This window comes from Artibeus jamaicensis, unplaced genomic scaffold, assembly GCF_021234435.1.
Source record: "Artibeus jamaicensis isolate MK-2021 breed Jamaican fruit bat unplaced genomic scaffold, CSHL_Jam_final contig_548, whole genome shotgun sequence".
Classification (NCBI taxonomy): domain Eukaryota; kingdom Metazoa; phylum Chordata; class Mammalia; order Chiroptera; family Phyllostomidae; genus Artibeus; species Artibeus jamaicensis.
Genome location: NW_026521883.1, coordinates 19,881,641 through 19,908,928, shown reverse-complemented (window position 1 = coordinate 19,908,928; position 27,288 = coordinate 19,881,641). Strand labels below are relative to the sequence as shown.

General features: G+C 45.7%; 1 protein-coding gene across 2 annotated transcripts in view; it reads left to right on the top strand.

Annotated features, from left to right (window-relative positions):
- The window catches only part of TMOD2 (tropomodulin 2), a 72,275-nt gene that overhangs the window by 12,766 nt on the left and 32,221 nt on the right, over window positions 1-27,288 (top strand). Inside the window, exons 1-4 of one of the 2 annotated variants that reach the window (XM_037143035.2) lie at window positions 6,215-6,312; window positions 18,697-18,894; window positions 21,067-21,223; window positions 25,840-25,962. In XM_037143035.2, the coding sequence (XP_036998930.1) occupies window positions 18,769-18,894; window positions 21,067-21,223; window positions 25,840-25,962 (406 nt within the window). In that variant the 5' untranslated portion in view covers window positions 6,215-6,312; window positions 18,697-18,768. Of the gene's footprint in view, window positions 1-6,214; window positions 6,313-18,696; window positions 18,895-21,066; window positions 21,224-25,839; window positions 25,963-27,288 lie in introns of those variants that run through there. The other variant, XM_037143036.2, reaches the window with a different exon arrangement.

The following is a 27,288-nucleotide window of genomic DNA, read 5'->3' as shown; positions in this document are numbered from 1 at the left end:
AAGTGGTCACAGTCAAGCAGACAGTACATATCTGGGTTTAAATGCAGGTCTTTCTAATGTTAAAACCCATATCTCTGTCTATTACATGATAATATCCCCATCCTTTGCCTGTGGGTTGTGGTTCTTATTTACTTTTACCAACTCGGAAATAGTCCTTTAGTCCATCCAAAGAACTTACTTTTGCATTTCATCTGTAACACTGAGGATGCTTTCAGCTTCAGGTAACAGAGAACGCCATCTCGAATTGACTCAACAATCAGGATATTTATTATCTCACATAACAAGAAATCCAGAAGTAGGGCAGGCCAGGGCCGATTGACTTACTGACTCAACAACAACAGCACAGACCCAGTTCATCCTGCCTCTTTATTTTGCCATCAGCAGTGTGTTGGCTTTGTCCTCAGGCTAGATCCCTGATGGCTCTAAAATGGCTATTCCAGGCTCAGGTAACGCAGCCATATGCAAAAACATCCCATGGAGACAGTGGCATATTTCCCTGTATGTCTGTTTAAGAGCAAGGAGGCATTTCCCTGAAGGCCTTCAGCAGACTTCTGGCCAGGTCTTCCCGGCCAGAACTGGGTTACATTCCCACCTCTAATTTCTCAGTGGCCAGTCAAGAAGGATCCTGTTCCCCTTGCCTGTGATAGGTAGGAGTATACCTTGGAGATGGTAATAGGGTCACCCTCCCTATTGGGTGAACACCTGTGAAGACTTCCGTAAAAAAGAAGAAAAAAGATGGAATGGATACTGGGGAGGCAAGCAACAGTATCTACTACATGTTTCTAATGAGATATGCTACATTTTCCATTGTGAATAATAAAAATACTTCATTATAACAGCCACACAGAACTTTTTACTTTTTCTCAAGTGATTTTTACTGTTGTTGTACAAGCTTCCTTATCTGCATGAGGAAGAGACTAGAAAAGATGATCTTTAAGGTCCGTTTCAGCTCTAGGAGTTCTGTCTCAAATTTATGTTTTCATTTTTCAAAGAGCAAATTGAAAACTTAAACCTACTACAGATAGTCCAGAAATGATGATGGGTTTCAACTGATCATAGGTATGGCTGACATCCTTTTCTCCCTTAGAAATTTTTTAAGCATATTTTATTATTACAGTTGCCCCCTTTTTTCTCCCCTTTATTTCCCTCCACCTTGCACCTCCCCTCCCACCAGCATTCCCCCACGTTAATTCATGTCCATGGGTCATGCATGTAAGTTCTTCAGCTTCTGCAATTCCCATACTATTCTTAACCTCTCCCTGTCTATTTTGTACCTACCATTTATGCTACTTATTCCCTGTACCTTTTCCCCATTCTCCCACCTCTACCTCCCCCTCTCCCTTCTGATAACCATCCATATGATCTCCATTTCTGTGATTCTACTCCTGTTCTAGTTGTTTGCTTAGTTTGTTTTTGTTTTGTTTTTATTTTTAGGTTCAGTTGTTGATAGTTGTGAGTTTGTTGTCATTTTACTGTTCAGCGTTTTGGTCTTCTTTTTCTTAGATAAGGCCCTTTAATGTTTCATATAATAAGGGCTTGGTGACCATGAACTTCTTTAACTTGACTTTATCGGGGAAGCACTTTATTTGCCCTTCCATTCTAAATGAAAGCTTTGCTGGATAGAGTAATCTTGGATGTACATTCTTGCTTTTCATGACTTTGAATACTTCTTTCCAACCCCTTCTTGCCTGTAAGATTTCTTTTGAGAACTTAGCTACTCTTCTTTTAAAAAAAGATTTTATGTATTTATTTTTAGAAAGGGAATGGGAGGAAGAAAGAGAAAGGAACATCAATGTGTGGTTGCCTCTCGAGCACCCCCTACTGGGGACCTGGGCCAGGCATGTACGCCGAGTGGGAATCAAAACAGCAACCATTTGATTCACAGGCTGAACCACACCAGCCAGGGCCTCAGCTGATAGCTGATAGTCTTATGGGAACAACTTTGTAGGTAACTGTCTCCTTTTCTCTTGCTGCTTTTAAGATTCTCTCCTTATCTTTAATCTTGGGTAATGTAATTATGATGTGCTTTTGTGTCTGCTTCTTTGGGATTCTCTGAGCTTCCTTAAAGTCTATTTCCTTTCCCAGATTGGGGAAGTTTTCCTTCATTATGTTTTCAAATAAGTTTTCAATTTCTTGCTCTTCCTCTTCTCCTTCTGGCACCCCTACAATTTGGATGTTAGAATGTTTAAAGTTGTCCTGGAGGTTCCTGAGCCTTTCCTCATTTTTTTTTTTTTTTTGAATTCTTGTTTCTTCATTCTGTTCTGGTCGGATGCTTATTTCTTCCTTCTGCTCCAAAGTGTTGATTTGAGTCCCGTTTCCTTCCCTTCACTGTTGGGTCCCTCTATATTTTTCTTTATTTCACTTTGCATTGCCTTCACTTTTTCCTCTATTTTGTGGCCACATTCAATCATTTCTGTGAGCATCCTAATTACCAGTGTTTTGAACTCTGATAGGGTGGCTACCTGTTTGTCACTTAGTTGTTCTTCTGGAATTTTGATTATTTCTTTCATTTGTCATGGCGCACCTGTTATGTTGTAAGGGGTGGAACCTTAGATATTCACCAGGGCGGACAACCTATGTCACTGCCTTGTGGCACTGTATATGGGGGAGGGCTCAAAACTTTCAGTTACTTCCCCCGCTACCCACAAGCAAATTGGGCCCTTCTGGTGCTGATGCCCAGGTGGGTGAGCTTGTGCACATTCTAGGACCCTGTGGGTCCCTCCGACAAACTTTCCTGTGTGGGAGTTTCTCCCACTGCCACAACTCCCACAGGTGTTTTCAGTTAGAGGTTTTTGAGGCTTTATTTCTCCACGCTGGAACCCTGGGTTGTGCAGTCTGCCTTGCTCCCCAGTTGTTCCTCCCGGCTTAGCCACACGCAAATGTGGGACCATCAGGTCTGCCAGCCACTGCCTCGCTGGTCCTGCACTGCAGCCGTGCCATGCAGCCTCTCATCCTGGCTGCCTGTCCCTGCCCCTCCTACCGGTCTGGACGAAGGTTTCTTCTTTAACTCCTTGGTTGTTGGGCTCCCATACGGTTCAAATTTCTGTCAGTTCTGGTTATTTTTTGTTTTAAATTTTTTTGTTGCCCCTCTTTTGGTTGTTCAAAGAGGCAAAGTGTATCCACCTATGCCTCCATCTTGGCCAGAAGTCCAGAAATTTTTAGACAGATTTAAAGAACTGAACTGACTGAAACTTATCATATCTGTTCATTAAATTTTAATATTAAAAATAGAAAGGTTGCCTATTCTACTTTCCCCACTCATCCATTAACACCTACTAGCTTCCAGCCCTCCTGGTATGGACAGAGATTGATTAGAAGTTCTTTTCATAATGTCTCCTTTACTTTGGTGCCAACATCCTCTTGGAGCTTATACATGGCCCTGGGACTGTCAGAGAGCACCTGTATCTCTGCTTTGACTGCCAACTATGACTTTGAAATCATTTTTGTGCCTGCTTGCTCTCACAGTCTTTATCTGAATAATTCTCCATTTGTTTCATCACACATATACATGCTACACGACTGAGTATCTTTGCTATTCTTTCTTATCTGAATAAAATCGCTGCCCTGGCTGGTGTGGCTGGTTGAGTGCTGTCCCACAAAGCCACAGGTTCTCAGTTCAATTTCCGCTCAGGGCACATACCTGGTTTGCAGGCCTGGTCTCCGGGTTGGGGTACATGTGAAAGCCAACCAATCAATGTTTCTCTCACATTGATGTTTCTATCCCTCTCTTTCTTTCTACCTTCCTCTCTCTAAAATAAATAAATACTTTTTTTAAAAATGCTTGATTATTTTCAGTGCATGCCTACCTTCAGTTTTCTCTGAGAAAACTGCCAGCTTGATCTGTAAGCAGTCCCATTATTTAACAGAAGGCTGTGATTCGTGACACGTGCACAACGTAAAGTCAAAGATATCATGTCTGTTACACAGGACATTTGGAATAACAACAGGAAAACATGGAAATGTAATTTAAGCTGGTTTGGTCACACCTCCATTTCATTTAATTGTTTCCAAGATCAGACTTGTCATTCTGGTGAGGAGGCCCAGGTTGCCATCCATTATTGCAGTTGCTGGTGGGAACCACACTGGTCTCTCAGTCAACAGTGGTGTGAGCCACTGTTCATTGTGCTAGTTCCAAAAGCCTTAGAGAATTCACTTTATTTTCTGATGCAGCCCCCTGCTGGGGTAGGTATGGCCCTGTTTTGAAGCACAGAAAAGAAAGGCAGTGCCATGGGTGCCTCTTTGGGGGACGCCAGAGGACCCAGAGTGGAAGGAGAGAAGACAGGCTTAATGACCAGTTGGATGACCCTGGGTAAGTCATATCACCTCTCTGTACCTTTAGACCTCTGACCGGGAGAAAGTGCTATACTCCTTGTCTCACAAGTTATTGCAAAAATCGAGTGAGAACATGAATAGGAAAGTAGTTCACAAATGCAAAGTGGTGTTATTATTTTCAAATAGGGAACTTCCTCTATAGCACTTTCCCCCCACATGATTACTGCACAGGTCATGCAGATTGTGCTGCTGTTTCACCTCCATTCATGCTTTGCCTATTTCAGGCAGAGATTACACCAGAAATGCTGCTTGCACCCACTATTTTTCTTTTAAAGGTTTTATTCAATTTTAGGGAGAAGGGGAGGAAGGGGCAAAAAGAGGAAGATAAACATCAGTGCGTGAGAGAAACATTGATCGGCTGCCTTTCACATACACACCAACCAGGGACCAGGTCTGCAACCCAGGCATGTGCCCTGACTGGGAATCAAACTGGCAACCTTTTGGTTGGCAGGCCAGCACTCAATTCACTGAGCTACACCAGCCAGGGCCTTAATTTTTCTTCCACTATGGCTCTAAGATGCGAATCTCACCATAGTGTGAAATACTGCATAGTAGCTAAGTACAAAACTCAACATACCTGAAACTGTCCAGATAAATGTTATAAGCAAGAATTATAACATGGGGAGAAATGTCATTCAAAAAGGAGATCAAGTCTAATTAGAAAAAGCTCCTGTAAGGTTGCCCCCATTATGCTACATAGTTTGGTAGTTAATAATTTCCATTTTTGTCCTATGCATCCCACTTACGTGCTTTAAATCTTCAAAGACAAGCCAGTATATCATTGCAGCTCACCTCACAAGAACCTGGCAGAGGGGACATTGTCAGGGATGAAGTGAAGCAGCTGAACACCTGACGAGTTACGGTAAACTCGTAGGTTTTTAACATTTACTTGGGACATGGGTATTTATTTTTTTTTAGAGCGAGGGAAAGGGAGGAAGAGAGAGAGAGAGAAACATCGCAGGCTGGAATGAGATGGAACCTCAACCTAGTGGGCACGTGCCCTAACTGGGAATAGAACCCCGAACTTACTGATTTACAGGAAGAAGCTCCAACCAATTGAGCCACGCTGGCGAGGGATAGGCCCAACTATCTTTAACTCAGCCTCATATGCAGGGCTTTCCAAGTAAAAAGTATGCCCGGAAGGTCCTTGCACTTCCCAAGGAAGGACCCTTTACTGAGCATGTGCTAAGTACCAGACGCAGGCGCTTTCTCCTCTACGCCTACCTAATAGTGTTTGATCCTCACAACTCATGCGTTAGGCCTACTTTACAGATGAGGTTGCTAAGGCTGTCAGAGGCTAAGTTGTTTAGACTCACATCTAATGAAGCCACCGCATGTGCATGGGCTCTGGGCTCTCAACCACCCTCGCGCCCCAAACTTCGGATGTGCTCACCTACTTCTCTACCCTCTAGCATGTACCCCCAGAGACTCCGCACGCCCGCACCCCAGGCCCGCGTAAATCCAGTAAAACCCCCGGCAAGCCAACTTTGTATCTGATCCTGGTCTCTATCTGAACTGGGTCTCGACGAGACTGCCACGTTAAGGTGGCCACGTTAAGGTGTTCACTCACCCAACAGCTTCCCACCAGACTGAAGAGTCCCTGCCACCCACCCTATCTGTGGTCTCTAGCTTCTCAAGGGAGCCTGCACAGCTTTCCCCCAAGGCTGAGACTCTCCTTGCCTGCAGAGCGCTTAAGGGGTCGGCACGTAGATTCTGGGAGACTACGCTTGCTGGGTAGGGCCGGAGTGGAGGCGGGGACGGGCAGGGGGTCCGGCGTCCGCCGGCCGCGGCGCGGCGCGGAAACTACGCTTCCCAGGCTGCTCCGCTGCCGCTGCGCCGGCCGTGCCCTCCCACCGTCCGAGAGCCGCCTGTTGAACGAAGCGCTCGCTCCGCGGCACCGCCCTAGCTCGTTCCCCCGCTACCTTAGAGCAGAGGGACTGACGGCTCCCACCGCCGGCCACGGGATGGGCGCACGGACGGGTGAGCACGCGGAGGGCTGGGAGGGGGCCGGGTGGGGCCAAGCGCAGTCTGCAGCCCCGGTCTGCAGCGCGAGGGCAGCTGCTCCTTCCCTGCGGTTGAAGGATGCTCCACGGCGTCGGCACTCGGCCGGCACGGTGCGGAGAGCGGGGCTACCTCGTGCCTCCAGCGCGGGCTGCGTGGTGGAGAGCTCTGCCTGGGGATGCGCAGGCGGGAGGCGCTTTCGGGATGTGCGTTCCACGCCCTGCACTGCGGCTCCGCAGTCTCTGCAGCCCTCCGGGCCGCAGCAGGGAGGGCGCGGTCTCCTGTCCTCTCTGGGCTGCGGGGTTGGGTTTTTCCACGCTGGGCTTTGTTCCCCACTTTCCTCTCCTGTGAACATTTGACGAGCTCCTGGTACCTAACTAATGCTTCTCACTGCATCATTAAGGCGGGAGACGGGGAAAGGTGGGGTAGGGTGGACACCGGCTGGCGTCTTTTTCTAAGACCCCCGGAGCTGTCATCCGCAGGGAGTTTCAGCCTCCCAAGCAAGCAGCATCCATTCAGAGACGGGCCTGATGCAGGTCCTTGAGACCCTTATGTTTTTCCTGGTTAAAGAAAAGGTAGCAAGTGTTCTCTTGAGTCTTCCTGAATTTACCCTGTTGACCTGCAGAAATGAAGCTTGATTTTTTAATGCCGGAATAATAATATTAACACAGGTCTTCTCATGGGAATTTTAACTTAAAGTATTCAAAGGTGGGAACGTGATGCAGGCCAAATGCAAATTAGCAAGGAAATGCTACGGCATCATCTTGCCCGTTAGACATCCGAATCACGAGGCACTTGGAAAGGCAATGAAAAGAATATCGGAGCAGGTGTTTTTAGGACAGGTTCCTGTCTTAACTCTACGATTAAAAAGCTGAGGGACTCCGGGCAAGTCCCTTCACCTCTCTGAGCCCCCTGCATGTAAAATGAGACGTTTGGATAAATGATTTCTAAACCTGTGTTCTCCCAAAATTCTCGTATCAGAACTGAAGGGTGAAGGCACTCTGTTCAACACCATCCTGAAGTCCCTGACTGTGACAGAGCAAGGGACTTTACCCTGGAGAGGAGGAAAGATTTTTCCGGGCTTATGCAATCTAATTTTTTAAACAAACAGAAGTCATTTCCTCTATCTACTCTCTTTAGTCTGACCCAGTAAATATGCATTACCATTGCTTTAATTTTTGTCGATTACTGTAAATTTGCAGGCAACGTGTCGTGTTTGTTTTTGATTTACTGAAGGTGGAGTAATGAGATCAGCGGGTAAAGGGAGAAGCAAATGTCCCCCCAGGGTGGGCTGCAGTCGTCAGATGGTGGGCAGCAGGGCTGCAGGGAGGAAGCCCCAGCAAGAAGTAACCAGAGAGCATATCCACTGAGGAAAGAGAGGGCTGGGTGCTGATGGGTTTATTTGAATAAATACTACACAGTAGAAGGAATGAGAGAAGCAGAAAACCACTGCAATGCAAACCCTAACATAACTGATTGAGACAAGGACTCATCCACAGTTACAGAACCTTGATATGAGCCCTGACCAGTGTGGCTCAGTTGGCCAGGTGTTGTCCAGGTCCCCAGTTCAGTTCCCCATCTGGACACCATGCTTGGGCTGCAGGTTCCCTCCCCAGCAGCACATAGGAGACTCAAACGGTTGATGTTTCTTTCTCACATCAGTGTTTTTCTTCTTCTCTTTCTCCCTCACTGCCCCTCTATCTAAAAATTAATTAATTAATTAATTAAATATTTTAAAATTTTGGAGTGAATTATTGTTGAACAGGATTTTCACATTTTTTTTCAAAGCATCTCACTGTGGATTGTCTAGGAAACATGTGGCCTTCAGTGAAACGATGAGCAAGTTATCACTCCAGCCTGGTCATCAGGCTTACTAGTGCCTAGAATGAGTCTTCTGCTGAGAGGCAGTGAGAAGGTCATAACGTCACCCATGGCGTGTTCCTGCCAGGAAGACTGGAGAAGGGGGAGTATTGTAGCTTAAAATACTCAAGTGATGTGACAAGCAGTTGGGGTGTGTGAACGTCGGATCCTAAATAAGAAAAAAAATAGCTGTAAAAGATGATTTGGGACAATTAGGGGAAGTTGAATATGTCCTGAATATTAGATAATATTATGGAATTACTTTGAATTTTTCTTAAGTGCAGTAGTACGGTGGCTATGTAGGACCCTGTCCTTAATCTTCTGAGATGTGTGTCTTAGAGGCAAAGTGTCTTGACATCTGCAACTTTCAGCCGGTTCAGGAAATAAGTATGAGTCCAGGAGCAAGCTCAGAAATACAGGGAAGTGATGATGTTTGGTCCATCAAAGACAGTGGTATAGATGTGCTTATTATATTATTTTAACTTTTTGTAGATTGAAACTTTTTAAATTAAGAAATTGGGAGGTGTCAATAAGTACACAAAGAGAAAGCGTTGTAGAGCTCTGGCTAGTTGGTGACGGACAGCTGCCGTGGGGGACAAGAGTCCGTGGGGAACACAGAGTTGGATCCCTTTCTTGGTTCATTTAGGTTACTGTGAGTCATTGTCTTAGGACACCAATCTCCTAATGGTACCCTCAAAGTATTAATAATTACCAAACCTTAGAAATTCCAGCCCTACCCAAGAGCCATCTTGAAAGTGCTGCCCCTTTCCTCTCTGTGTTCAAGGTCTGTGTAAATGCAGAAGGTTCCAGGCGGGTGTTCCTTTTGTTTCGAGTTGGGGAAGTGTTGGAGAAAGGACAGGTCCAGCTTTTTGACAGAACAGAAGATGCAGGGTTTCCTCTCATTCCCTTTATTTACAAATCACATGCAATCAATTGTTTCCCTATAAACTATAAGTGGTTCAAAAAGGTGCACAGAAGGCATGTGCTAAAGAGGCTTCCTATATATCCAGACAAAGAAAACAAATAACTGTTAATAATGTTACACAGAACCTTTTGCTATAAGAATATTTTTACTATACCTGAAATATATATATATATATATTAAAATACTGCTTTTATGTTTTGCTCTCCTGTTTTGGCATCAAGACTACCCCATCTTTTTCATGTCTGTTGCCAGTATTCTGGATTCCTCCAGTGACAGCTGAATAGAGAGGGAATGAGAAGGTCAGCCTAGGACTGTGGATAACAGGAGTCCATGAAGCAGAGTACAAGGATAGCCGTGCCAAGCTTGTACATAAGGAGTAAGAAGCACATCTGAGGCACCAGCCCTAAGAAAAAACTAGAGGCCTCTTATTAGAATGGTTGGAGAGGTCTAGAGTCTAGGGTGCGGGCTGCTGTTCAGCCCGTATATGCAAGGACAGCTGTCTCTGTTCTGTATTGCTGATAGCCATTCTGTCTGGGCAGTGCCATTCCAAACCAGCTGCTAAATATTTTTCCTGTCATCTTGTTGAGCATTTGTGAGTCACAATACCTACAGGGAAATAGGCAAGATACTTGGCTCAAAAACTACATTAGCCATCAGAAGCCAGGAGAGTACATGAGACAAAAGATGAAAGTAGGGAACTCAGCATGCTAGTCAGGAAGTGAAAAGCTTATAACTTCTGAAGGACAAGGTGAGAGGAGATGGCTAGCATCAATAGGCAGTTAAAAACTAGCCCTGGCTGATAAGACTCAATGGATTGAGCACCATACTGCCAACCAAAGGGTTGCTGGTTCGATTCCCAGTCAGGGCACATGGCTGGGTTGCAGGCCAGGTCCCCAGTAGGAGGTGCCGGAGAGGTAACCTCACATTGATGTTTCCCTCTATTTCTCCCTCTCTTTCCTTCTCTAAAAAACTCTTACAAAAAAACCCACTAAAAGACACAGATACCCAAGTGGAAGGCAAGGAGGTAGACAGAAACAGGGACTCTGGGAAAAACAGAGAACAGGGCCGGACAAAGGAAAAAGGAAGCAGGAAGTAGAACCTGACAAGAGAATTGGAAATCAGGCGGCAGTCTGGGCAGACGGTAAGACTTCCATGCTAAAGAGCTTCTGCCCCAGGCCAGGAAGTTTCTTGACTACTTCTTGCCCTACTTCTTGACCAGGTGGAAACCGATCTTGTACTTTTGAAAGCCCACTTATGGTGGCTCGCTAACCTGGCAACACTGACTCAGGGCTCTTATAGGTGCAGCCTCTCGATATTTAACAGATAATGACAGGGAGAACAAATACCCCACGTAGGACATTATGCCCTGACCAAGGACAAATGAGAAGTGGCTTTGACTGAGGGTTTGCATGCGGTAGGCACCGAACCCAGTCCTCACATTATCTTACTTAGCATCTCCTCCACCCTCCGGGATAAGGACTGGTTTTTTGCCCATTTTGCAGAGGAAGGAACAAGGCCTGGTGAGGTTCTCACCCACTCATGGATCTGTAGCCATTAGACCAAGGGCTGTTGGACTCTAGGGCGCATGCTTTTAGTCTTTTGTGTTCTGAACCTGGAGAGGGATGGTCGCTAGTAGGCACATAGTTTTAAAAGGAGACTGTTTTCAAGCACATCTTGAGCTATGCCAACTTTTGTGTCAAAAGATTGGCCAGTTAAGAACAAATAGTCTCAGATACAGACCCTCCATTCTGGTTAATATCTGTTCCTCATTCCCTCCAGCTTGTTCCCTCCTATTGCCTTGTCACATTTTTGCCTGAAGTTTCTCCTTATTCCAACCTATTCTCTGTCCTTCATCTCCTGCAAGAATTTTATATAGTCTGACAGAAGCCATTCGGCTGTTTAAACAGAAGCAGACTTGATTGACTGTGCCATCCTCAAATAGCTAGATTCCAAAATACAGGCTGTGCTTTGTACACATCTTTGTATCTACCCACAGCTAAAAAAGAATTAAATATAGAAGATCGATTCAAGTTTTATTGGAGGAAATGTTGATATGCTGATTTTATTCTGCTTTGTTTTAGAAAATGTAGATTTTGCTCTAATATAAATCGACTCTTGTAAAAATTATGAGATATTGAAGATATATGATAAAGAATAATAACTTCTCACTTACTGACTACCCCCACTTGGGATTAAATCATCACCAGTACGGTTGGACCCTGAGTGCCCCCTGTCCAACCAAGTCCCCTCCCCTCCCCTCCCAGCGTGCTCTGTCCTTTCTGTGAGCAGACCTTTGCATCTTTCCCAGATGCACGCCAAAGCAATTGGTGGCACTGTTTTGCCCATTTAAAAAACTTTTCCCTAGGATTTTACAAGTAGTTTTTGTTCACGCTTTTGTAAAAATCGCTCTCAGTTTTTGATTGCACTGCTTGTTTTGGCTTTGGTGGTAAGTCTTTGCATACAGGCAGGGCCAAAGGTCAGGTACTTAATGTTGTATCTGATTTTTCTTTTCTATGCCACAGCTGCACAAAAAAGGTAGTGGAAAGAGAAGCAAAGAAAGCCACTCTCCTTGATTTCCTTCTCGGGGCTGATATCTTTGGATAATAGAAAGAGTTATTTGGGGGCTCAAGTCATCCTTTCTTCAGCTCAAGTCCCTACTCCCGGTTTCTGGTTTCCTGACTGGCTCGAGGTGTGCGCCCACCTGGGCTCCTGAAGCCTTATCTGCCTCGCTTCATTCCAGTGCGCACGTTAGTATCTTGTTGCCTGTTGAGCACTTGCCATGGGACAGACAGTCTTCCGGAGGTGAGGCTGTGGCAGTGCTTTGCAAACTTTCCACTGCGGCATCACTAACGGGGAGAGGACAAATGCGAACCTTTCTGGGCCCTGGGTGGGGCTAAAGCAGGCCAGCCATGAGCCAGAAATGTGCAACTGGATTTTAAAAGCTACATGAATGCTGCGTTCTTCCCCATAGTATATCTGTATTTGTTACTAACAAATAATAACTAGCTTTTCCCCAAGTCCTCAGCTCTAAGTTGTGCTCCGGGAGGATTCATGCACCTTTTATTTTTTTCTCCTCTGTCTTTGAGATTCTCCTGGTACATTGGCACAACACATGCAGTTTGTTTCACCAGGTAGTTACATAGTATTAACATGTTATTGTAACTACTTAATTAATGTGTGTCTCACTGCTAAACCATAAGTTTGGTTGGGGCACAGGATATCATCTGTTTTGTTTACTCCTGTTGCCCAGGCAGTGTCTGGAAAACATGGGCTTCCAATAGATATTTGTCGAATAAATATACAAACCTGAGCTGGAGAAGGAATATAAAGAATTTCGACATTGCCCCTGTCCCCTGAGAGTTTGTGGTGTAGTTGGAGAGAGAACCATATATGTAACCTGCATGAAAAGACAATGGGAAAGCAAGGGGTGAACAGCAAATTGTTAACAGGCGATTCAAATCAAGGAAGCAGAGCGACTTCTGTGGACTTAGCCTCAGACAATTCTGTGACACAGCAGGAGGCAGTGGGTACAGTGGAGTGAGCTCTGGACCAGTGGGTCACTTCACCTCTCTGAGCTCATTTCCTTCATCTGACGGTTGTTGCACAACATTTGTTGGATGCCTACTCTAGTTCAAGACCTGTGCTAAGAGCCAGGATTATAACAGTGAATAAAATTGATACAGTCCCCACCCTCACAGAGATTAGCAAGGAAGACAAAGATAAAATACACAATTGCAATAACGTCAAAGCAAGCTCTGATCAAGGGGTGTGCCATGGGGATGGGGGGGAACAAGGCCTCTCTAAGGAGTTGAAGCTTACATCGAGACTGGAAGATGCGTAGGACAGCAGTGAGCTGGAGGAGGAGCGGATGAGAGTGCTGTTCCCTGAGCAGAGGGAACAACATAAGGCATGATCCAGGAATGGGAAGTGGTCCAGGAGGCTGGAGCCAGGAGGAGATGGAGGGAGTGCCACGCAGGATGAGGCTGGTGATGATGACAGAGGCCAGATTGTGAATTTGAGCTGTCCTCAAGGCAACGGGAAGCCTCTGGAGAGTTTTAAGTAACTAGAGTAGAGTTGTTTAAGAAGATCACTCTGGTCATTTGTATGGTGAATGGATTGAAAGGGGGTAAGAGGGAGGGGCACTGTAGTAGAGTGAAGTGGGTAGAGTCAACAGATTTAGGTAAAGACAGGGTTTGGTGATTGATGGCTAAAGGGGAGACAAGGAATAAAAGGTGTAAGAATGCCCCCCTCTCAGGCCCTGGCCAGGTAGCTCAGTTGGTTAAAGGGATAGCCTGATAACAGCAAGGTTGCAGGTTCAATCCCCAGTCCGGGCACATACAAGAAGCAACCAATGAATACATAAATAATTGACCCAACAAATTGATGTTTCTCTCTCTGTCTCTCTCCCCCTGCCACCCTCTCTAAAATCACTAAGTAAAAATTTTAAAAAGGGAGAGAATGGCTCCTTTAAAAAGGGAGAGAATGGCTCCTTCTGGGCCAACTTCCTGAAATGAGGAAAACTCTAGAGGAGGATAAGCCCTTTGGAAGGAAAGATGATGAGAGTACTTCTGACATCCCAGGGGCCTGAGGCAGCCAAGTAGAAATGTCGGTTAAGCAGATAGAAATATATAAATCTAGTCCAGAACAAAGACACAGATTTGGGGATCTTTGGGGTATGGATAATAATTAAAATTTTGGAGGAGATGAAATCCCCCAAGGAAAACGTATAGTGATAAAAGTTCTAAGACAGGACCGTGCAGCCTGCCAGTATTTAAGGCAGAGGAAGAGGAACTGTCAAAACAGATCAGGATGGAAAGAGGAGGAGAAAAAACAGCCATGTTGCTGGACTGGATGATCTTTAAGGCCTCAGTCAGCTCTGCCAGTCTGTGGTCATCACGGGGCTGGAATCTGAGCCAGGTCTCAAAAGCAGAGCACATGGCTTATTCATGAGAACAAAGAAGGGAATTCCAAGTAATATTACTACATCAGCCAAGGGCCCAATAAGAAACAGAGGACACACACAAGCTGAATAATTGGAAGGAATTTTAATAAAGAAGCTATTTATAAAGACATAGGGAGGGTCTGAGGAATGCAATAAGGCAGAAATCTGGCCCTAGCCACAGAGAGACCCTTCACCACCCCCAAGGACTGAAGTCAGCATGGGGAGTGCCGCTGTACAGAGAATGCTGCCTGATAGATGTGGCCTCTGGACCCACCTCCCTTTCCTCCACCTGCCTTCCAGTTTCCTGCTAGCGCCTTCTATTGGCCAAACAGAAGCCAGACAGCAAGGGAGCCCACCAATGCAGTGTAAACACATCATCTTCCTGGGGCACAGAGCAGGGTGGGGAGTGGATGTGGAAGGGCAAACAAGATATCCAGAACAATTATGTTGGAAAATTGAAGTGTACAGATAAGAGAATATATTAGTTTCCTATTGCCACTGTCACAAATTCGGTGGCTTAAAACAAGACAAATTTATTATCTTACACTTTGGGGGCTTAGAAGTCCAAGGCAGGCTTCATTGGGCTAAAATCAATGCCTTCCTTTTTGAAGGCTCTGGGGCAGAATCCACTTCCTTGCCTTTTCCAGTTTCTGGAGCCCACACACATTTCTTGGTTCTCAGCCCCTTCCTGCATCTTCAAAGTAATTTCATCACTCTTAACCTCTGCCTCTGTGGCCACATCTTTGTTCTCTGACTCTTCTGCTTTCCTCTTTCCTCTTTTAAGAACCCCTGTGATTAATTGGGCCCACCCAGATAATCCAGGATAATGTCCCTATTTTAAAATCTTTGATTTAATTACACTGGTCCCTTTGCCACATAAATACACTCCCAGGTTCTGGGGATTAGCACGTGGACATCTTTAGGAGGGCATTATTCTGCCTGCCACATAGAGTGAATAAAACATTTTGACTAGATTGGAGGGCTGCCTAAGAAAGTAATGAAAAAAGAAAACAGGAAGTGCAGATCAAAGCCACAGTCCAGGGACTCTGGATGCTAGACTGTCTGAATTTTATTCTGTAGACAATAGGGAGCCATTGGAAGTCCTTCACCAGGGTAGTGGCTTGTTCGCACTGTTAAGAAAGATGATCTGATGGTGGTGATCTGGGTGGCTTAGAGGGAAGAACAGAAACCTTTCAAGATGTAATGAGAGTAGTCCAGGCCCAGAGGAACAAAAGTCTGAAGCAAGAGTGACAGGAAGGGATGGTGTGGAAAGTCCTGTGCAGTAAGATTCTACAAGAGGTGTCAACCAACTAGACCTGGAGTGAAGGGAGGAATCTGAGCTTTGGAAGTGACTGACTGGTAAATTAATGGTATGATCTAGATTTCTAGAAAATCAAGAGAGTAAATCTGTTTCAGGGGAAGATGAGGACTTGGGGTATACTGGTAGAACCCTGGAATAGAAATACAAATAGAATCGTATTAACTCTGGATACCATCAATCGTAAAACACACCAGTATTTTATGTACCACTAAGAAAAAATTAAAATGTGGTACATGCCTTTTTAAATATATACTTTTTTATTTTATTGAAAGAGCAGTTTTTGACTTACAGACTTTTGATGTCTTTTAATTGACATAGAACAAGTTGCACATATTTAAACTGTACCATTTGATAAGTTTTGACCTATGCATGCACCTGAAGCTATGACCACAATCACGGCAATGAACATACACATGACCCCCAAGTTTCCCCATGCCCCTTGGCATTCCCTCCCTCTCTCTCTCCCTACCTTTCTTTGATCCATACACAACCAGGGATTTACTTTCTGTCACGTGGATCAGTTTACATTTTCTAGAATTTTAGATCAATGGAATTATACCATGTATATTCTTTTTGGTCTGGCTCCTTTCATTCAGTATAATTATTTTGAAGTTCATCTATGTCATTCTGTGTATCAGTAGTCCATTTGTTTTTATTTTTGAGTAGCTTTATATATATATATATATATATATATATATCACAATTTGTTTACCCATCTACCTACCAATGATTATTCAGGTTGTTTAGAGTTTATGGCTACTATAAATAAAGCTACTATGAATATACATAGATTTTTAAAAGAACATTCCTGTACATAAAAAGGGAAAATGCAAGTGAAATGAATTAGTTGATATTCTTAAATGTCTTCATGTTCAGATTCCAACTTTTTGAATCATTTTTTGACTCATAGTCATCTGTGTCTGGCTGTTTTTGATACAGTACCTCCTCTGCCATCAAGAATGGTATTTTTATAAAAGTTATTGATATTGGCTCTTAAACTATTCTGTAATTATACAGAACCGGCCTAATTGGGACCTTCCTTTGAGAGTGTTGCTAAGTACACCTGAGTCACCACCTCACCCACGCCCTCCTTACTAGATTTTAAAAGAGTCCCTGGGATTTTTTTCCAAATCCCTGACACCTATTCTGCTAGTTTGAAGCAGATGCTTCTGGTGTTCACATCTGTCTAGGGAGTGACAAGGACATCTGGACTGGTGCTGCGTCAGTGGTTATTGTAGGGCCATCAATTATAAGACACATCTTAATTCCAGGATGTTAAATGTGGGAAACTGTGCAGCTTAAAATCCGTTAGGGTTCTGGCTGGTGTGGTTTGGTGGATCGAGTGCCAGCCTGCAAACTGAAGGGTTCAATTCCCTGTCAGGGCTCGTGCCTGGATTGTGGGCCAGGTCCCCAGTGGGGCCCACATGAGAGGCAACCACACATGGATGTTTCTCTCCCTCTCTTTCTCCTTCCCTTCCCCTCTGTCTAAAAATAAATAAATAAAATCTTTAAAAATTTTAATAAAAAAAAATAAAGTCTGTTAGGTGATGTAGTTCAACCAGTTCATTCATTTGATGGCTAAGAGCCTGGCAGATTGAGGTCCTTGTCCAGCGCCACAATCAATGGGTGGTAGCTGGGACCAGAACAAAGTGTAAAAGATCCAGTTGCTTTCTCAGACTTTAGTGGGGTGGGTTTTGTTTTATTTTTGCTGGAATAGAGCCACTGAAGCAAAAAGAAGGTAGACTGATGAAAAGGAGAGTTACATTATATAAGGAAATGACACATAAATCGAAAACCACAACTTGAATATGGTGAGCAGTTGAACTAATAAGGGGAAAGGAATGACATTCTTTACCTGCCAACCCAGTTTTCATTCTTAACTGTTGGAACTACCTTCTTCAAAGCAGGGCTTCTCAGGTCATTTCTCTACTTCAGAAATTTGCAGCGGCTCCTTATCTCCCAACAAAATAAAGCCCGGGTTTTCTGACAAGGCAGGTAAGGAAGGGTCTTCACAGACATCCTCTGTGCCTTTAGTTCTTGCCTCTCTCCTCCTCGTAACCCGCCCCCCCTTTAGAAGCACCAAGCATCTGTGTACTCGACACGTCGCGTCCTCTCGCATCTTTGTGTCTCTGTTAGCGCGGTTCCTTTTCCCTAAGAATGACCCTTTCCCTCTCGTGTCGACCTCATGACCTTTTCCTTCAACATCACACTCAACCTCTTTTTCACAGCGTCCCCTCAAGCCCTAGACCCCCTTATCCAACTATTATTTCCTCGTGTGCTTTAAACCTACTTTACACATTATTTCCGTTATAACACTCATCAAGTGGTATCATCCTCTCTGTGTGTCTCGCTGAGCCATGATCTCCTTGTTTATCTTTGCACTCCTGTTTTCTAGAACTCTGCCTGGCAGTTAGTGGGGGGATAGCCAATATTAACTGCCTTGAAAGATCTGACTGATACTAGTACCTCCTAAGGAGAAACAGTCGGTTGAGCACATTGTTATTTCCTGAATGCAATATTATCTTTCTGGGGACTGCCTGTAAAATCTTCCCCCCCCCCAAAAAAAAAAGGAATTGAGTAAAATCTTCATTGTGAGTAGAGGTTTAGGGGTGAGGTGGTAGAAAGAGAGGGGATTGAAAGGAAGTGGACTAGGGGTCTAAAGAATTAAGCAGCGTGGCCCAGGAAACAGAAAGGAAATGAGACTAAAAAGAGAATGGGGAAGGAGGAAAGAAGAAAAGAGAGAAGTGGACAGGTGATCGTGCAGCCAGGATTTTAGAATCTTAACTTAGTTGAATGGCAGGGGAGTTGCTGGACAACGCTTCTTCACATGGACGTTCCAAACTCTTTCCTGAATGAACCCGCTTTGTATTCTTCCCACCACTCTGTTTCTGAAAAGACACAAGTGTGCTTCTCACAACTGCCTTACAATTAGTGCCTTGTTCCTCACTGTTTTCTGCGGAAAGCCGGAGGCGGCAGAGTGAGTAGTACGGCGGACGAGCACTCACTGCGCCGGGCATCGGAAGGCCTGGCACCCCCAGTCCTGACGCCCCGAGCAGGGTGCTTAGCTACCCTTCACCTCAGCATCTTTATCTGTAAAATGGGGTATTAATGTCCATACAGGCTTTCTTTCCAGGTTGTTGTAAAGATCAAGTAAGTAAAATACTGTATATGAAAAGACTTCGTAAGTGGTCAGCTTGCTCTGCAGGTGAAGGTGATGTTGAATTACTCATCCAATAGGGAGACTCCCACTGGCCCTGCCTCCTGTATGTCAGTCGTATGTACAGAAAGGAGATGACGGTGTTTCTTTCTCATTAGGAGTATTCTGAAGCCTCAGGAAGCTGGCCCCTGTAAACGTTCATGGCCCGTGAAAAAGGCCTGTAAGAAACCATGGCACTCCCTTTTCAAAAAGAGTTGGAGAAATACAAGAACATTGATGAAGATGAGCTTCTTGGCAAACTCTCAGAAGAGGAACTGAAACACTTGGAAAATGTTCTCGATGACCTAGATCCCGAGGTCAGTGGCCTGGAACTGAGCCGCGGGGTCAGTGATGGTCTGGGACAGATGACGTGGCATGGTCCTTACGCAGTGGCATAGAGATACCTTGGCTTCAAACGCAAGTTCTGTGCTCTCCCCTGATTGGTTCTGAGTCCCTTATTTCTACAAGTTTATGGGGAACCTCAATAACTAGATCTTTAATAGGATATGGCAAATGTATTTCTTAAAAAAAAGTTTAATGTGAATAAGGAAAAAATAGATTCCATTGGTTGACAAAAGACTGGTCTGACTGGGGGAAAGGAAAGGTAAGAGAGAAAGGGAACAGATCCTACTGAATTTCTTCTGTGAGTCACACATTCCGCTGGGCACAGAAGCCCCTAAGGTATCATCACCACTTCATACATGAGGGGACAAACTAGGAGAAGTAATTTACCTAAGATCTCATCCTAGTAAATGTCAGAGATTTTATTTAAACATGGTCTTTAACCCCAAAGGCAGATCTTTTTTATATCTCATTTCTTTAAAATGCATAAACAACTTGAAATCTATGGTGATCAAACAATGGTAGGTAGATTAGAATAACTGTAACAATAATATCAAGTACATTTAAGTGGAAGATTTTAATATTTTTGTGAACTCTTAAAAAGCTAAGTGTTAGGTTGGCCAAAAAGTTCATTTACTTTTTTTCTGTAAAATAAAAGACTCATTTTTCATTTTCATCAATAACTTTATTGATTTGGGTAGTTTCAGTATGTCAGCTATCTCCTGCTCTGGGCTTCTAGTCCATAGAGGCCAGGGGTGCTGCTGAACATCTTCCAAAGCACAAGACAATGCCACAGCAAAGAATTATATGGTCAAAGTGTCAGTAGTACCAAGAAATTTTGCAAACTACCTTTGACATGTTTGATCAGTCACAGCACCTTCTTCATACACTGCACAAATCTTTTCTTCCATTTCAGTTGCATTTTTACCTTTCTTGATATAATATAGCATGATACACTGAAAATGTTGCATATCTTCTTCCATCTTCAATATTAAAATGGCAGCACAAAAATTCACCAGTTTTGATAAGGTGACAGCTGTCATTATCAGCGTGCTGATATGACAGCTGTCACAATACAGTCTAACAAAATTGTTTAGAATGAGGTTAAAGGAAACCAAGCACTACTAAGAACCATCGTATGGAAAAAAACATGGCTTTTTTTGGCCAGTCCAATAACTTATTATAGTGTTTGTTTAACAAGCACTTTCTTCAGCCCTGCTGGTATTATCTTAAACTTAGAACCAGAGGCATCCAAAATAATGATTTTACTGTAAATAAAAATGGCACTAAAATTATTTCTGTGGTATTCTGATATGCCAGACACCTTGGATATTATATTTACTTTTAAAAAGATAAGTATTCTGTTTGTATTTTTTATTTATTATTTAATCCTCTCCTGAGAGCATGCTTATTGATCTTGGAAGGAACAGAGAAAGAGGGAGAGAAACACCAATGTGAGACAGAAACATCGATTGGTTGCCTCTTGTATGTCCCCCGACCAGGGACCAACCCTACAACTTAAGCATGTGCTCTGATCATGGGTCAACCTGTGACCGTATGGTTCACAGGGCAACACTGTAACCAACTGAGCCACGCCAGCAAGGGCTGTTGGTAGTTTTCACACTTAAGAAAGGAATCTCTCAGTTTAATCAAGCAGGTATCAACATAATACCATATACCATAATATTCACTTTAAGTGCGTGGATGTTTCCCCAGGAGAGGGGTGAGAACTGAGAGAGTGCAGCAATATTGGCTGCTCTGTAGACTGTCCACATACCTGCCTGGGAGCACCTTGGGTGCAGTTCCGACCAGACCTTAAGTGGGACCTGTGCCGCTGTGAAGGAAGGCTGGCCTTTTGCCTGCACATGTTGGAAGGCAGCTGCAGAAGACCCAGAGGCTGCTCCGGCCACCTGTGTTCTGCCTGCATGTGTTGGGAGCCCTCCTCTCAGCACAGGATGTTAGAGCAAGTAGAGCGTCAGATATGCCAGAGAACCCCACCCTCAGCTCACTCCCACATCCCACATCTCTGCACGGGTGTCCTTCTCCATGCTTTCCCCATATACACCGGGGGGGGGGGGGGCATGGATAACAAAGTATCAGTTGGGCAGACACCTTCCTTCTGGCTCACACCTCTATCTTTGAATCAGAGTGCCCTGCTACCAGCCGGATTCCGACAGAAAGACCAGACTCAGAAAGCAGCCACCGGCCCGTTTGACCGTGAGCATCTCCTCATGTATCTGGAGAAGGAGGCTTTGGAACAGAAGGACAGGGAAGACTTTGTGCCCTTCACTGGAGAGAAGAAAGGTAAGGACTTCAGGTGGCACGTCTTGGGGCAAAGGTACTCCTAATGTATCGTCATGGAAGGTCAAGCACGGGAACTGACGAAGGAGTGGGAAATAAGCCCATGAATTGGATTCGCTATTAAAAAGATTGAAGGCTGATGGCTACATGTCAGTGCACATGTTTGTCCAGACCCATAGAGTGTCCACCACCAAGAGTGCACTCTGATGTAAACTAGAAGCTTCGAATGGCGCTGATGTCAGTGTAGGTTCAGTGACTGTAACAGCTGAACCACTCTGCTGTGGGATATTGACAGAGGAGGTTGTCAGCGTGGGGCCAGGGGCGATACAGGGACTCTCCATGGCCTCCTCTCTGAACCTAAAAACTGCTCCCAGCTCTGGCCGGGTGGCTCAGTTAATTGGAGCGTCATCCCATACAGCAAAAGGTTGTGGGTTTGATTCCCAGTTAGGGCAGATACCTAGGTTGCATGTTCGATTACTGGTCGGGGAGTATACAGGAGGCAACTGATCGATGTTTCTCTCTCACATCAGTCTCTATCTATCTGTCTATCTCTATCTCAATCTCAGATCAATAAACATAGGTTTGGGTGAGGATTAAAAAATAATAGTAAAAACAAAATTTTTAAACTGCTCTCCCAAATAAACTTTATAAACTAAATAAGAAAGAATCACGGAGGCATCAATGAATGCTTAGAGCATGATGCTACTCAAATTAGTTATGTTAGAAAAAAAATCCTAACTCCCAGAGAAGAAGTTTTGGAAGTGTGAAGTAGCGTTGCGCCTGAAAGAGGGTCCCGTAGGCATGGGTGGTGTACCTTAGCCCGGTGCTGCACCTGCTGCCGAAGTCTGCTCCACATCCAGTCACTGGCTCTGTTCCTTGAGATGGCACCGTTAGAGGTCCGTGCAGTCAGTCATTCACTCTGCCAGCAGTTACCTCCTCTGCGCAGAGCCAGGTGCCAGGTGCTGGGCCCGCAGCGAGGAACACCCTGCCCTGGAAAGGCTTCGAGACAAAGTCCTGAGCTCTCTCCATACTCGGAGTGAGCTCAGAATTAAGACATGAAAATCCCCCTCCTTCGATCTCGACCCTGAGCCCCTTTGGAGGAAGAAGTGGATACCAGTTGCCTGTCCAGATTCTTCAGCTACAGACAGCAACGTGGGCCCACAGGCACTAACAAAATCACTGATAACCTCACACCAACCACGATCTTTTTGAAACACGAGTCAGATCATGTCGCCATTCTGCTTAAAGCCCCACACCTTCACTGGGGTCCCCACAGTGCTGGAAGAGTTGCCCCTGCCCGCCTCTCCGAGTACCTTCCCTCCCTAAGCCTCAGCCCCAGTGTCTTCATTCAGTTCCCCAGACCTGCCGAGTCCTTTTCCCGTCTCAGGGCTTCTCGTGGGCTCTTCCCTCTGACCCACATCCCTTTATTTACATTCTCTGTCGTAGCTTACGTGCCTGGGCCTCCAGCTTTCCCTGACCTCTCTGTCTAAGACAGACGCCTTCTTTCTGCCTTGACATGCATTTCCTGCTCTCGCAGCACTGGGACAGTGTTTATCCTTTTGTTTATTTTGGGCTTTGTGTGTTTTCCACTTCAGATTGAGATCTCCACAGTGAGGCTGTGTCTCCCTGGCATCCTGGCACAGAAACTGACAGAGGGGTGGCACTCAGTAAATGTGGGTTCGAATGAATGCCATCTCTGAGCATGTGTGTCATGGCCGCTGGGGGTAGGAGCACGGCTCCCCCGCCCCCGTGAGTCACAGCAGCGCTGCCTCCGTGCACACAGCTCCGGGCTCTCCTCCGAGCCCCGCATCCTTAATGCATCACACACCGCTGAAGTCATCTTATTAGAAAGTAAAGTTGAATGGTGACAAACCGGGCAAGTAAGCAAGGATTGCCCGTGAAATATGGAGGAGCTCTTTCTATGGCAGCATGGTTGCTCTGGGGCTAACTTAATTGTGAAAGAAAAAATAAATTATAATGTCAAATTTCCAATAAAATTCCAGTTAATATACAGTATTAGGGTAGTGACAGAATAATAGAGGAAAGCTGTTGTCTTCTGTTCTCAGAGGAGAGGTCTGAGGAGCAACTGTATTCAACTCCCTCTCCATCCAGGTTAACCTACCGATGGTTCACAGGGGCGTTAGGAGTGCGGAGCAGTCTCTGTGATAAATGGGGACACAGAAAGGGTATGCACTGCATAGGTAGCTTAGGAGAAGCAGCACAACTGAGCAAAAGGAGCAGAGAACAAGTTTTCTGAACAGAGCAGAGGGCTCGGGCTGAGAAGTCTGCAGGGCCCCGGGAGGGACCAGCAGATGGAGGCTCTGGAAGCAGTGGGAGGCTGCCCTGAAGGCCGCAGGAGAGGGGCCGCACAGCCTCGGCTCCGCACGCCCAGGCCCTGGGCCCTCAGTTCCTGGACTGCAGTTAACCCTCCGCTGTAGCTTTATTCACTGAGGACTCGTTATTTGGTCGGGCTCCAGGGCATGGATGTGCAGCAGCAGGCGTCCTGAATACCCATCACCGTGGCCCACCTGTGCAGCTAGTGTTTAGAGTAATCCGAAACAGTACCGGGAATTAGGAATTTAGAAATCCTAGTTTTGACTCTGGACCCAAGATCATCTGAGTCAAGAAATAAAATGCTTCAGGCTACAGATACTATGAAAATTAAGTCTGGATAAGCCCCGGTGTCTGAGATGCTATTGATTACTTGATATTTTTTTTCCTTTTCTATCTTCTGGCCATTCTCCTATTTTGTTTCCCAGTGTGCTTTCTTTATCTCTGGGAAATATGGCTGTTTATATGATGGTCAAAGGTAGAAACCTGTGGCCAGGATACCCTAGCCTGAGCCACAAGGAGTGGGGCCTCTTCCGGTGCCCAGTTCTACCTGGCTCAGGTTTCCTTACCCAACCACTCGAAGATCTGGTGAACCATCAGGAGATTTGCAGCCGCTGTGACCAGGGACGTGTCCTGGAGAGTTTTCATGAGGGAGAAGCACCGACTTTGGGTTTGGCCCTTCCTTTCCCATGGGTGTGGGGAAGGCCAGGCCAGCCAGGGAGACTTGGAAGGAGCTTGGGCCCCAGTTGGCCGAAGCTGGAGCCAGCTGGAGCCACTGTAACAAAGAGGAGAAGAATTGGAGGAGTGAGTCTTTAGGGAACTCTAAAGATCGAAGTGGAAGAGACCAACTTCAGAGATCATGCCAAGAAGTAAAAGAGAAACCAAGAGTCCAAGGCAGGAGGAATCGGAAAGAGTATGAGCAGGTCTGGGGTATTGCTCTGGTCTCCCTGGAGTGTCTTAGGTTCACCTGTGAAAGCCCGTGTGGGGTGTGGGTGTGGGTGGCCTGGCTGGAAGTCAGGACGAGGAAGTGTGCCGTCCTCCCAGCAGTGTGATCATTCGTCCAGAGGTTGGGTGGGGGCACTGCAGACATCGGCGTATTCAGAAGTGAGTCAGGGCAAAAGAACAGTCCAACTGGCAGCATGGAGTGGGAGGTGGTGGCAGAGGATGCGTGCGTGGGAAGCACAGAGTGCCCACTGCTCAGACCTCTGCGTCTCTGAGTGTGACAGCCCTGGTTGAATCGGGCTTGCTTAGGCTCTAGAGAGGGGGCCGTATCCCAGGTCACTCCCTGGTCGAGTGACCCTAGCTGTAACACCCTACTAGTCTACAGTCTCAGTCGGTGTGAGGAAACCCTGGAGGATCAATTGCCAGTTTGTCCCTCAGGAATCCCTAGGGCCATTCAGATGAATTGGGCCCGAATATTTGCAGGGTCCAAGACAAGGACACAAATAGAAGCCCCCGTGCCATTTTTCTTACAAATATTTTAAAAGTTAACAAACTATAAAAATAGTTATGTCTTCATACAAATATATCTAGGCCAGCATTCTTGGACTTCCAAGAGTTCCACACAGGGATGTCTGTTCACTGCTAGGACCTCAGGCGCCTATGGCTGACACCTCAGCCTGCATGTCCAAGCTTCATTCATACTCACCCACAAACAGCCTCCCCCTGGCCTCGGGGTACGCACCCCAGGAGTGTGACGTGCTTTCCGGAGGGTGGGCATGGAGAAGGGATTGATGCAGGCCCTGGCCGCAGGCTCAGGCCTCTTCAGGCAGAGTTCCACAGTCCCAGGTACCTTGGGTGTGGTCTAGCAGGCAGCCTCTCTTCCAGATAGGAATGTCCCTTTGTCCCAAGATTCTTCCCCAGGTGGGGCAGAAGCATTGTGGTGGGGGAGGGAGGGGGGGAGGGTGCAGCCGAAGGAGACCAGAGCTGGGCCCTCTAAAAAGTGTGGAGCCCATGGCAGGGCCCCCTTGCCCAGGTCTAAGGGCAGTGCCACTAATGGGTGGGAAGGAGGGAGGCAGAGGCCGTTTCTCTCTGTTTGAGGACTGTGGACTCCTTGGCTCTCAGTGTTGCAGAATGCAGGGTTCCCCCTCTGACCTTCCTTTCTTCCATTTGTGGACTATTGGTATTGACACTGGCATCATCCCAGCCATTAAGGGCTCCGAATTGGATGCTTAGTGACATAATGACTCAGCTTCTAATGGCCAGAGCTGCATTCTCTGGTGGGTCCATTTACCCTAAAATAAGGCAGCAGCACACAATGGTTTTATTTTTCTTCTTCTGATTTAAAGGGAGAGTCTTTATCCCCAAAGAAAAGCCCATAGAAACTCGTAAAGAAGAAAAGGTGACCCTTGATCCAGAACTGGAAGAAGCTTTGGCCAGTGCCTCGGACACTGAACTCTACGATCTCGCAGGTTAGTCCTCAGCTCAGGGACACTTTCCTGTTGGCTGGGTGACCTTCAGGCCGGCACCCCTGGCCGTAGCCTTTAACCTTCTTCATAGCTATCGATTTTATGTAATACCTGGTTGACTTCAACCTTTGTGTGGCTGTAAGACTTGCTACAGGTGACTTGACCTTGCTGAGCAAACATTCTGCTGTATTTCAGCTCCAAACTGCCCCAATATTCTACCCCTCCTACCAAACTCAAGAGTTCGAAGGTGCTTATTAGCAGGGACCAGCCTGCTTAGCCCTGTGGTTGCTGTGGAGGGATCACATTCTGCTGACCCGTCCTCCTCAGGGTTGCCTCCTGGTCTGTACTGGAATTGCCCAAAGGGAGAAAGCAGGGCTGGGGCTTAAATGCCCAGGAAATGCCTGGGAGAAATCCAAGAGAATGAAGGTGAAGGAGTGCTGAGAACTCACCCAATAAAATAACAGCCCTTATGCTTTCTAAAGAGCTTTCACATTTGGCACTTTATCACCACAAAATTTCTATGAAGTTCTTGCTGTTTCCCAGTTGCTGTTCCAGTTTGATCCCCACTAAGAGATCTGTTAGACCTGATGATGGAACAGGTGTAATTTGCTATTAACGTTCACAGTACAGGAAGTGCACATTCAGCCCAACCTGCTTACTTTTCTCTCGTTTCCTAACAATAGCAACAATATCATAAGGGTTTGTATTGTTATGGAATTGATTATACATGCAGGTAGAAAAAGCCCCAAAAGGACAGAAGAATATGTAATGAAAGTCTCTCACCCTAGTTGCACAGGCCCCTCCCATTTCCTGTACATCCATCGAGAAAGAGTCCATGTGTACACCAGCATCTTTGTGTACTGACGGGATGCACTTTTGTCCAAATGGGATGAAAATGTGGATTATTAGGGTCAGTAGGTCATCACGGGAGAGAGGTGCTTTAAAAAACATTCCTCAGCTTTAGCAAGAATTCTCACATTTTTATTCCACTGGAAGACATGTTGTAATCTTCTTCCTCCCAGGAGAACCAGAGGTGCCTTATCCTAATAGCCTGCGAACCATGCCAGCTACTTTTTCACTCCTGCAGTATCAGCCGTCTGGATTAAATTCACATGTTTGAATCCCTCCAGCAGTCACATCCGCAGTCAAGGCATCTGTGCCGCACAGTTAGGAAGGTGCTCAGCAGCAACCAGCCTGCTTAGCCCTGTGGTTGCTGTGGAGGGATCACATTCTGCTGACCCTTCCTCCTCAGGGTTGCCTCCTGGTCTGTACTGGAATTGCCCAAAGGGAGAAAGCAGGGCTGGGGCTTAAATGCCCAGGAAATGCCTA